The sequence below is a fragment of the Triturus cristatus genome, chromosome 2_1 (assembly GCF_964204655.1).
Source record: "Triturus cristatus chromosome 2_1, aTriCri1.1, whole genome shotgun sequence".
NCBI lineage: Eukaryota > Metazoa > Chordata > Amphibia > Caudata > Salamandridae > Triturus > Triturus cristatus.
In genome coordinates, this window is record NC_140581.1 from 362669028 (window position 1) to 362681782 (window position 12755).

The 12755-nt window shown below is 43.1% G+C and overlaps 1 protein-coding gene across 1 annotated transcript in view; it reads right to left on the minus strand.

Moving 5' to 3' along the window:
- Window positions 1-12755, minus strand: part of DHX29 (DExH-box helicase 29) — a 1004292-nt gene that overhangs the window by 339109 nt on the left and 652428 nt on the right. Inside the window, exon 9 of the mRNA XM_085631302.1 lies at window positions 1709-1874. Coding sequence (XP_085487428.1) covers window positions 1709-1874 — 166 coding nt within the window. The remainder of the gene's footprint in view (window positions 1-1708; window positions 1875-12755) is intronic.

The window sequence follows — 12755 nt, forward strand, 5'->3', positions numbered from 1 at the left end:
GACACGTTGGCTAGAAAGGTTTTCAGTGGCTTAGTAAATCCCACTTAAGGCACTTGCGTCACCTTGTGTGACACAGGGGCAATGCAAGCCCTTATAAAAATGGCCCTAAGTTAGTATCCTCAGTTTGATTCATGGGAGCAGTGCATCAAACAGAATATAGTATGGACAGTGAGTGCCCTCAATTGAATTTAGAAACGCTCCATTAAATTCGAATTTTCTTTAGATTTGATCGTGAATAAATCATTATTTGTGTACTTATTTGATGCATGCTTGTTTTTGTATTTTTTTAGTGTATTGTTTTGCTGCTCAAATCATCGAAAATACATAGGCCTAGGTTCCTGGCTTCCAGTATTGACTCATTTTAGTTCCCATGTTCGATTAATTATTCAGTGGTGGTCCCCGGGTTCCAGTAATGATTAAGTGGGGTTCCACAGACGTCAAAACCTTAAGAACCACTGCCATAAATAAAATGACTTGCATGTCCCACTTTATGTAGCAAGAAGGAAAGCAAACACCCTATCCTCTTGAAAAAGGCTAAACTTCTCTGCCATTTGGAGATTAGTCAGTGCATTCATTGACCATCAAGCATTTGCCCGCATGCAACAAACAGTAATTGCCTGCGTACGGACAAAGCAGTTTGGCGACATGCAACTGTCCTTGATTTCTATCAACTTTTTTCTAGGACTTCATAACTAATGAGGGCTGAGGTTCACCAGCATGTAGTGGTGTTCTGGGATTTAGGGGCATATCGGCGAGGCGATAAAATTATCGCCCTATCAGCATAAACACGCTAACGCGTGAATCCATGCCTTAGCGCCTGTTTACTGAACGCCCAGCGTTGCATCTCTAATGAGATGCAAAGTGGGCGATCCTTCCCGAAATAACTGGAGAAATGTCGCTAACCGACATTTCTCCAATTATCAAGGGAATCGCTAACAAGCATAGCGATAAGAAAAGTAGCGCTAACCACGGTTAGCGCTACTTTCCTTACGCCTGCTTGAATTCTGACTTAGCCATGTAATCCAACGGGAGGTGGATTACATGGCTAAGACCACCCTGCCCTATCAGCAAGGTATCGCCGGTCACAGTGCGATTATTGCTGGATTTTCAGCGATAATCACACTGTTTTCCAGCTAACGCTTGCATTACTATCGCTTTGGAGATAAGCGTTGCTGATAGCACACTATCTCCGCAATAGAAAGCAGTGATAGCCGGCGATAATTATCCTAGCGCTAAGTGCGCTTAGCGAGAATTATCGCCGGCCCTTGCTGATATGCCCCTTGGTTGAAAGCAATTTGCAATCGTGATATGGAATACTTCCCAACAAGTTTCCAGCTATTCCTCCAATTCTTCTGGAGACCATTTTTGGCATGCATTTCACACGTGTAGAATGGCATTAAAAGCTATTAATGTGGGTGGAGAATTGTGCAACATAGTGAGGCCAACGTCCCTAAAGATTCTTTTTTAACTATGCAGGCGATGCTTTGGCAAATGTGACTGCAGAACTTTCCATCAGAGGGTCTTGTTTGCCATCCGTTTTATTAAATTCAACATTTATATAAAATTAGATTGTTCAACCTTAATATTCGTTTTGAACGACAGATCTAAATTGTAATAAATGAATACTAGGTTAAGTAGCTTATGCATAAAAGTAAATACAGATACATATATTTAGTCTAAAAAAAGAACTGAGCAATCCCAAACATACCTACATTTCCAGTATCTGCCGACCGCCACTTTTTCAAAGGAGGGATTTGGACTCTTTGGAAAGTTTTTTCTGCACCAGTCTATCAAGAACTGCTTCGGGGATTTACCCGTCCAGCTTCGGGCTGTGTAGTCAAAGTTCCGAACATCGAGAGGTTCCTTCTTTTTCCCTGAAAAAGTACACAAATGAGCCCATATATAGCATATGTTCAAGAATGATAAAGATTTTGAACTCGTTCATCTACTTCCACAACCTGGACACATGTTAAATAACTAACATTTTTGTGGCTTCACAAGTCTCTTATTCATTTAGGGATACAAATATGCAAGGCAAGTCTTGCCATCAGGAGCACAGACAATCACCTAAAGTTACAACAGCAAGCAACTTTCAAATCCTAGTATTCAAACATCTTCCAATGTGCTATCAATGAGAGTTTATTATTGGTCTGTAAGACGAGCTCTTAAGATACTTTACGGCTTATCAAAATACTATTCAATCTTATTTTCACCAATTAATGACATAGTTAGCATAAAGACCCATTTTCAAAGACATTATTTGTAAATTAAAGGTAAGCTTTTCGTTTAATGGATAAGCAAACAAAAATGGTTTGTACCATGTTAAAATGACATCCTTAATTCCAAACAGAGATTGTTTTGTGCGTCTCAAAGTCAAACCTTAACAATGATCTGGAGTTTTAATAACATCCATGCAAAATACTTGATTGTACAGCAGCACAGGCAAGGAACACACATTTTGTTTGACTTTTCATGCTTGATGACAACAAAAGTGAAACAAAGATAAAAGGTCCCTTGAGGTGTTTTATTAATGGTCACACAGGCCCACTATGTAGAGAGGAGCCCAAACTGCACAAGCACAATAGGGGTGTCCTTCACATTAAAAAAACAAGAGACTTTGTTGCTCAGTGTCAGTGGGCAGGCTGTCTTACCGACAAATGAGGGTGGGTGCACTCCCAACCCCACGCACCCTATTGGGGGTCTTCATCATCAGTTCCGGCACCCCAGAGCATCTGAGAGCTGAATAGGTATTGATCAGACATAGCAATCAAAACAGGAACAATCAAAACAGGAAGATTTTATTCAGTTAACAAAAAGCGAGACAGAACTGGGGGGCATATTATCGAGGCTGGCGTTAAAATTATCGCCGCTTTAGCTGGAGGAAACTGCCGCTAATGCGGCGATAATGGGCTTGATAATATGCCGCAGAGAATTCCAATAGAAGTCCATGTTCTCGTGTCAACATGGGCTTCTATGGGAATTCTCTGCGGCATATTATCAAGCCCATTATCGCCGCTTTAGCGGCAGTTTCCTCCCGCTAAAGCGGCGATAATTTTAACGCCGTCCTTGATAATATGCCCCTGGGTCTGGGAGCCACTAGTGAGCAGAGTCTTGCCTAGATCCGGAATCTTGGGGGCATATCATCAAGGGCGATAATTATCGCTAAGCGCACTTAGCGCTAGGATAATTATCGCTGGCTATCGTGGAATTTTATCGCTGAGATAGAGTGCTATCAGCAACGCTTATCTCAAAAGCGATAAAATTCCTTGCCCTAACTGCCAAAAGTGAGATTATCGCTGGTAATCCGGCGATAATCTCACACATTTTGGGTTTAGTTTGCTGATAAGGCAGGGCATACATAGCCATTATATCCACCTTATATTGGATATAATGGCTAAGTCAGGGTGAAAGCAGGCGTAAAGAAAGTAGTGTTAACTGTGGTTAGCGCTACTTTTCTTATCGCTATGCCTGTTAGCGATTCCCTTGATAATAAGCAACATTTCTCCAGTTATTTTGGGACGGAACGCCCACTTTGCATCTCATAAGAGATGCAAAGGTGGGTGTTATGGGAAAGGGAGCTAAAGCAAGGAATGACGCGTCAGCGTGACTTTGATGATTAAGGGATAAAATTATCGCCGCTTTTTGTCCGAAAACAGACACTGAAGCGGCGATAATTTTTCATCGCCAGCTTGCTGATATGCCCCTGAGACAGATGAGTATAACACAATTTTAAATGTACTTCCAACATGGACAAAAAGTCAGTTCAATCTTGTGAAAGCCTGGGAGATATGCTTTCCATTAGGAAAATTAACAACGATTTTGGTAGAAAACGTGATTGGGTTTCTTAGTCACAAAAGTATTCATTTTTTAACTTGACATTGCATTAGCAATCTTGCCCGATGCTCCTTGGCCAGGAACACGCAGTCTTCATAGTTGTATGACAGAAAAGTTGGAGGAAGACTCAACAACTTTATGGTGGCTCTCCATACTTATTTGGAGTCAAACGTGATACCATGGAGAATTTACTTTGTCCTGAAGTTTAATAAGGTATCATTCAACATCTTCCTTTAATGCTGATGTTTTACTCTAGTTTTACAGACAACTCTAACAAACAAAAAACTTTGGGGCATATCAGCAACAGACGGCGATAAATATCGCAAAGAGCGCTTAGCGCTTTTATATTTATCGCCGTCTATCGCTGGAAATTATTGCCCGGTTAGCACGTTATTAATCACAACGTGTTACTCCAGGGCGATAATATTCCAGCGATATCCAGGGAAATGGGCCAACATCGCTGGAAACCAGCGACGTTGCACTCAAAACGGCAATAGCCTTGGTGATACGACCCTGTGGTCGTATCACCATAATCCACCTCCTATGTTATGTATGCCTTACTCAGGAATTTAACAGATGTTAAATTCCTGCGTTAAGGCATAGTTAACGCAGTGATTATTATCACTCAGGCTCTTTGCTGATATGGCGAAGCTGCCTTAGCGATAATTTCCCATGTAGTTTTCCCAACCACGCCTACTTTGCATCTCATTAGCGATGTTTATCGCTCAGATGCCAGGCGTTGGAAATTCAGCAGCTAACATGAGCTAATGCATGTTAGCACCGCCTTGTTGATAGGGCGTTAAAATTATCACCGCTTTAGCGGCAAAAAGTGCCCCTAAAGCGGCGATAATGCCCTTGATGATATGCCCCTTTGTTGTTTGGGCCAATTAATGTTCGTCCATTCATGGACACCACTGAACATGAACTGAATGAAATCAATATTCTGTTCAAGAGAGTAAGATAAGCTAAAATGAACCAAAGTATCGTCTGCATAAATATGAAATGGAACACCTGGGTTAAAAAGGAGTTAAAGTACTGGATCTACACTGATGAGGGCAGTCAAAATATTTGAGCTCAGTGGGAACCTACAAGTTATGCTGGTCAAAAGGGTGGAAAATGTACTCCAACCAATTCTGGACAACATGCTACAAAAGATCAGCACACCCCAAAGACCATCTAAATCATAAACTGCAGGAGCAGATCGTCAGAAATGTTGATGGTCACTGAGACTAGCAGAACATCCATCAAGAAGCTGTACAATGAATGACTGGGCATCGCGTAGAGTTGTTACTGTGCTCCTTTACGTATCTACAGCCGGACTGCCTATTGCCCAAGATGTTCTTGTATTTGATGGTCATTTTTTCAATATGTTCAAAGAGAACAGGCACTCGGAGATAGCTAGGGTGAAAACTGCAACACACCTAGGACCAGCAATTCCTTTTTTAAGAGGAGTAACCCAAGCAAGACTCAAATGAAGTGTGTCTGAAAGAAGCTAAAAGCAGGTAGTGAGAAAAGTGCAGTTCATGCAGTATTACTACACTTAACACAGAAAACATCAATAGGCGTGACTTCGCGCTACTTCTTGATAGGCCAAGGATTGTGTTGTATCTTTCAGTGTGTGGTCCCTCATTTATGTTTACGTTTTAGTCTGTTTTACCCGAGTATGTCAAGTAGGGAGAGCTTTATGTTTTTGAATCCTACGTTTAGAAGACCAGCCTAAGCTAGTGGCTGAGCTGAATACCATATCAGCTCCTGATGGCGTTATACCAGTGACCATTATGGTATTCTGAGTGCACCGAAAGTGCGCTGGCAGTTGGGTGTAAAGTACATGATAATGCAAAGTTCAGGGGATAATGTGAGTTGCTACTCTGAGTGATGGGGAAGGGGCTAGGGGGGTCAGTTTGTTCCCCTTGTTGCTGACAATAATGTGATTCTTTTGCCCTGTGTGGGTGAAAAAGGTGTGAGTTGTATTGGGTACAGATGGGGAAGAAGTGACAGTCTGCCCTATGTGGGTGGAGATATGTAATGAGTTTGCACACTGTGTAGGGAGTAGATAAGAATGTGTGCCCTCTGTGAGCAACAATTAGTTGAGAAGACACTAGTCTAGATGTGTGTGGCCATGTACTTGACCTGTGTTGATGATTGTTTGAGTGTGGTATGTAGTTCCAAGGTATCCATCAGAGTCCAACGCCCATTATGTCATGTGGGTTGCACCTCATTTGGCCTCGTCCAAGTTGTTCACTTTGCTTCCATTTATGCACTGGTTGTGCATGCTGTGTGTGTGATTGTAAAGCAAGAAGATGTGCTGTGCTGTGCCATGCATTGTTTGATACTTTGTATAACATTGCATCTTTGCTGCTTGCCAGTTGGAAGCTCAGTACAGGCTAGGGACTCAGTTTACCATAACAAGATCTGTTAGGGTAATATTTCAATATATATACCTGGTGTCAAATCTAATTGTGTTTTAGAAGAATAAACCAAATGGGATATACCAGCAGCCTTCAGACATCCTTTTGCCGTGCAGCTACCAGACTCATCAGATTAGCAAAGTTGAAGCGTGAGCCTTTCGGCTGACAACTAAAGAACTGCAGAAATCAATTTTTTTAAAGGTCCATAGATCATTGTCGGATGTTTAAATCTGCTGGGCAAGGAGAGGAAATATCTAAACCTTTCCCAAAAGTAAACAAGCATTGGCATAGCCAATAGGTCTCGCCTTTGGGACCTTATAAGTGTTTAACCATGCAACAGTTAAAGTCGTTGCAGTAAGGATATTGTGCTGCATAACTAAATACTTATAAGGTCCCAAAGGCGAGACCTATTGGCTATGCCAATGCTTGTTTTACATGTCACTTGTTATGAAAAATGTAGCAACTTTTTGGGTGTTTTGTTAACCAGACCAGGGCTTATTTTATTAACCTTAGAAGAATGAATGCCTGAGCTGGTCACACCACAACTCACATCTGTGATTTTAAGTTTGCCTTAAGGTCGCTAACCACAGAGCTCTCTTACTAGATATTGCTGGTATTTAAATGAATTGTTTGCTGGATAAATCAAGGGTTAAACACCTGCTATACAAATATATGTGTACACACCAACTCGGGTGCTTGATGCACTTGCTGGAAATTGGTGTACGATCAGCTGGTCATGTTTATGAATCGTTGTAAAATTTCTTAGAGGGTGAATGTGCCTGCTGCAAAGCACGGACGAAAGCCTACAGCTCACTTATTCGAATGCTTTAAGGGAGCACAGTGGGTTCTTGTGTGGCCTCCAGGTGAATTATGTGCCAGCTGCAAACTCCTGCACGCAACTAGAAATGCATAAGTATTATTCACTGGAGGCCTAAATCAAACTTTTAATGTTTTGGGGGGGATTGGATGAACAGCATTTTTAGGCGGGCCCTCTTCATGTTTTTCTCATGTTCTTCTTGTATCATCAGACATATTTTCTTTGACAATCCTGTTTTTTGGGAAATCTTGAAAACCTCGATTTGTCCAATATTGGGTCAACATGAGGGGCATGTGTATCTTCATTTCCAATGACTGCTTGCTGAGTAAAGGGGAAAGGAGTATTGGTTGTAGTGACCGGCTGGTCACTGTTCTAGTGTCTCTCTAGAGTATGTATTTACCAGCCACTTCCCAAGGACAGGCTTCCAACATCACCCCACACCCAGCCATCATGGTGTCACCAGTCAGGTGACCCTGCTAATAAAAGGGGCCGGGCTCACATGCCCTGGGCAAGTTCCAGAATATATGCCACTGTGTCTGCGTGGTTATTATAAGTTCATGGGGGCCTGGGGCCCGACCCCTTACATTGGCGAAGAGCAGGTAGGACCTGTGTATGAAGCAGCAGCCTTGAAGGTTGTTGTGGGAGAGTGTAGCCTGTGCCATGGCTCCCCTGCCAACAAGCTGCAAGTGGTAGGCAAGTAAGATGGCGCCCACCCAATAAGAGACCCTGCAGCAGCTGTGAGCCTGCGCCAGCACCGAGCATGGTGCCCCCGTACGCAAGGAGGGACGTGCTGGCCAAGTATTCCGCCTGTCGTGACTCGTGACCCCTGTGAGGCTGTCAGCTCGGCAGGCAAAGTGCCTGCCGAGCAGGCGGACATGAGGTGAGCCAGCGGGGTGGAGGAGGTGCAGTGGAGCTGTGGCGTTTCCCTGGTGTAATAAGGGGTGGAGTGCCAGGTGGGGTGCAAGGATCCTGAGTTGAGGAGATGACCGGGAGCCTTACCCGCATCTGCAGTGCCAGCTGCGTAAGAGTGGCGGCGTGCGTTGGCACCTGACAGAAGAGAGAAGGAAATACCCGAATAATTCTGGGTATGTGCCTCACCCCACCTGGCAACTGCTCAGGTATAGAAGGCACCGCTCTCTCCGTCGGTACCTCTCGCGGTTTCTGAGCTCAGGCGCGAGGCACATACCCAGAATTATTCGGGTATTTCCCCTGTACCGAGAACAAGGTCCAGGTTGTATGTTTTTCGAGTTTTTGTATTCATTACACCGTAATTTTGCAGTAGCTTTCTGGTCCTGACGAAAGCTGGGATATAATTTATCCAAGAGCTGAAACATGTAGACCAGTCTTTTCCAACACAGTTATTTGTTTAAACTGTTATAGCACTGTTTTGTTTTATTTTGGTATCAAGGTAGCACTATAATAAATACATATTTGTACCTTGGCAACCAATTTTAACCACCACTTACTTACCACGTGCACTGCATACATCACTCCTTATCATTACCATTGTGGCTCCCTCGATTCAGAGAATATACCAACTGATACATTTGGGACACACACTGAACCAGTATCTACGTCCATCTGGTAGAGGATGGTTCTTTGGTGAAGCTCCCAGGTTCCCAAATGATGAAGCGAGCCACTTGCTGTGGGTGATGGGAATCTTTCTCACGCATACACACACCTGTTGACACATTTTGTACCTTGTTGACAGCAGTTATATCTTGATCAATACATGCTGAGTGGTTATGTTACAGTTACAAAACCTTTCTTTGACTCACAGTTCTCTTTTTGTATACATGAGTTGAATTGGGGATTGTGAACTGTTTGAGTCCTTAAACCACATCCCTTGGACCCCTACTCTTTTTGAGATAATTTATTATATAATGGCTTTGCAACCTCCCCAGAATACGTCAACAGCCACTGACGCTTTAGAGTTTTTGGTCGATGGTAGAATAATTTTCTCTCAAGCCTAAGGGCTGTCAGATTCCTCCTGCCCCTCTTTCATTTGCTCCACCCCCTCCGCAGCCCATCCATGTCTGAAAGGGCTGCGGGCGGCTCAAAGCTTTGCCGCTCTCTAGACCAGCAATTCCCAAACTGCGGGTCACGACCCACTGGTGAGTCCTGAACTGATTTTTGGTAGGCCGCAAAAGTCCGAGCAATAAATAAAGATGCCTTTAAATTTTGTCATATTTGCCAGTGCTTCAAAGACAGAAGTAAAACGTTAGGCTACATCTCCTGACAAATTGCTGCTTATTCATTTGACATGGGGAATGGTGTTTACTCTCTTTTTCTTACTGCAAAGTGAGAGGAGTTTTTAAAGTGAGTTATGTGACAGTGTTGCTAGAGTACAGAGAGTGTGAAAGGAAAGGCTGTAGCATGTTGTTTTTTTGCAACACATAAGAAAATGTAAATACCTGTAAATGAACTGTATGCATTGAGCAGTTAGGAAAATAAAAATGAAGCACATTTGTGTAACTCTGAAGTGTAATGGAGAAAGGAATTTTAATTGGATCAAAACAAATCAAGACACTTTACTTGCTGATGCACACATGATGAATTTTCACACAAACTCGTTTTCCACACATCATCATTTGTGTGCTATATTGTTTAATCAACAAGGTCTGTACAGATTTAGTGCCCATTTCAATGGAAAATCTGCTGTCTGTAAATGCAATAAGCTACCACATGATGCGTTAGTTACATTCACAAATCGTCTAGCCTCATGTCTTTTTCAGAAAGGTTAGTCGCTAAAGTTTGTTGCTCTAAAAATTGGGACGTGGTTCTAAAAAGTTTAGGAAGCACTGGTTTAGAACCTATCCCTTCAAAGGCCACCTTCTTTCTCCCCTCACAAAGTGAAAATCTTTTCAAGGTTGGGAGGTCTGGATTACAGTTATCAGAATTATTGATGTATAGTTTACAATTTACTGCAGAATATCTGTGCAGTTTAACCCCTCCGCTGCGGGGGTAATTCCCCCGCTGTGCACGGGGGAGATGGGGGGGGGGGGGCAGTGGCGCTGTGCTCATGACGAGCCCAGCTCGTCATGCTGCACAGTGGAGCTGTGCTCATGACGAGCTGGTCTCGTCACGACTTCGCCCACTAATTGATTCTCACGCACAGGCGGGGAATCAATTACGCGTGGGAGTGGCGCGACGGTTATGACAAGCCCATGAGCACAGCTCCACTGTGCCTCATGAGCATGCAACTGGTTAAGGCTAAAGGATACACTATTGACATTCCTGAGTGCTATGTCATGCACTGGACACGAAGCAAGAATATATCAGGAGAGATTTACTAAGATTTTACGCCGTGTATTGGTGCAAAATCTTTTTTTGCCAATTTACTTACCAGCGCTAAACTTGTTTAGCGCTGGAAATAACGTGGAAATAAAGCACATAGCGCTGCTTTGCATTACTTAGCGCCAAGGGGGCATACCAGGGGTGGAGCATCAGCGTTCCCATGCAACCACCCAAGGTTTCTGACGCTAAACCCTATTTCCTAAATAAAGAAGACAGGGATTTGTGTTAGAAAACTGTGCCCTTTTGAAGTTGGCGCAAGGAAGGAGAAATGTTTCATTTCTCCTTCCTTTTCTGACTTTGTAAGTGTGCTACACTTTACAGCACACATACAAAGAGGGAAAAGGGTTAAAGTCAGTCTATGCATAGTATTTAGTACCTTATAGTACAAAACCTATACTAGACTCACGAAGACACCCTTGCACCATAGTGCAAAGGTGTCTCCATGGCGCATGGCAGTTGATTGCAGCGGCGGCGCTAATGAAAGGGGCGGAGAGTGCCATATTTCTATAAATATGGCGATCTCCTCCTTTCTCCTTTTCATGCAGCACAACGCAGCATTTGCGGCTGCTGCACTGAGCTGCATGAGTAAATGGTAAATCTGCCCCATAGTCTTCTTCACTGGTATAGTTGTGTGCAAGCTTAAAGAAATTTAATTTGAAGAGGACTGCGGACAAAATACTTGCCTTGCAATCAGAATTCTTTGTGTTATCCTACAAGATCCTACCCCACTGCAGCCATCTGTAGACAAAAGTCTTTGCTGCAATTCGTTGGCCTCACTAATATTGGAAGATGTTGGACCAAAATAATGCAAATCCTCCCACTCTTTCCCCCTCAGAAATTAACTCGCTCAGTATCAAATACCCACCTAACATCGAAAAATGGAACAAAAAAGTTCAAACAAAATAATCTAAAGAGCAACCCTTAAACTCTCCTATCCGACTCCTATTTTTGCTTCTCAAAAGGAGCCATCGAGACCGATCTAATCTTCCACACGAGTCATACATCAAATTGGCGGAATGCGTTTTTCTCCCTCAAGGCAGTCAAAACCGCACACAACATCCCCTATGACCTCAAACTGGCTATAGCACTCTCCCCCTTAATAAAAAATAAAGCCACTATCTCAATTTCTAAAAATGGCAACATCCTTATCCAAGTAGCGGAGAATGAACTACAAGTGTTTGACTCACTGTTTAGTAACCTGAAATGTCAAGTAGGAACCCTAACCAAACCCCCCCAGTCACCCGTCTCATACTTCGACCACAAACCAGTACCTTAGACCCACCAACACGCCCTAAGAACATCACCAAACAACAATTTTAGACCTCCAGTCCACACAGCTTCACAGTGTCTCCAACTAGACCATTCGACAAACAGCCCGATCCGCCTAAAGAGCAACCACTCTACAACTGGAAGGGGGTCATAGCACAAGGAACATTCCTTTGACACAGAGCAGGTGCTACAATCCCCGTCATGGTTCAATCAATCAAATGTAAAGTCCAACCACCACCCTATCTTAAGACCAATGAGACAGCACACTCCAATAAGACAACACAGGGCTGACCTAACTGAAAATAATGGACGTAGGATGGATAAGCTCCATGCAGAGAAGAACACTCCCAATGGAAAAATTAAGGCAGGTCATGAAAGCGTGCAAACACTCACAATGAACAATAATATGCTGTGTCAGAGCCTAACAAACAACTTACCTGTAAAACAAATCAATGACAACTTGCAACTACTCAGGGTAGACATAGAATGGGTCAAGAAAAATATAATCACACTCCTATTTACTGCAGAGAAGATGTTAACACTGTCTTCTAAGCGCTCTGACTCCCCAGCCAGCAGAAAACACATCTACAACGGAAGACTCACAATGCCTTGAGACAACAAGCTTTCTGGCCGAGAAGAACAAACAATCGCCTCTCAGAAAAAGAGGTAAACACTCTTCTAAGATACTACCAGAGCGCACATAATACCTCCCCTGACACATCATCCAACATCCCAATCATCAGGATATCCAATTACAAAAAACGGAGACACAACCCTCTACAAGCCAATCACAACAACCTGATCCCAATTGCTACGAACACAATGCCCACTACAGTGACTCAAAAAACTGACAAACCTGTAATGCATGCAGCACAACTGCAGATCAGCTGTAAAACAGGAAACCGATATAGCAGATGTGATCCTAGCACATGATCTAGACAATCTCTTCCTAAATGAAACTTGGCTAAATCAAACGGCAGCCCCAATATTGTACCTTATCATTCCCCCAGATTTTGCCATCTAAAGTCTAGATTACACTTTGAAACAGTAATTCCCTAATCCTAGACTCACTCTTACTTCCTAGAATCACTCTTACTAGAAGACGCGCCATTGTTTGAGCTCAAAAGAGC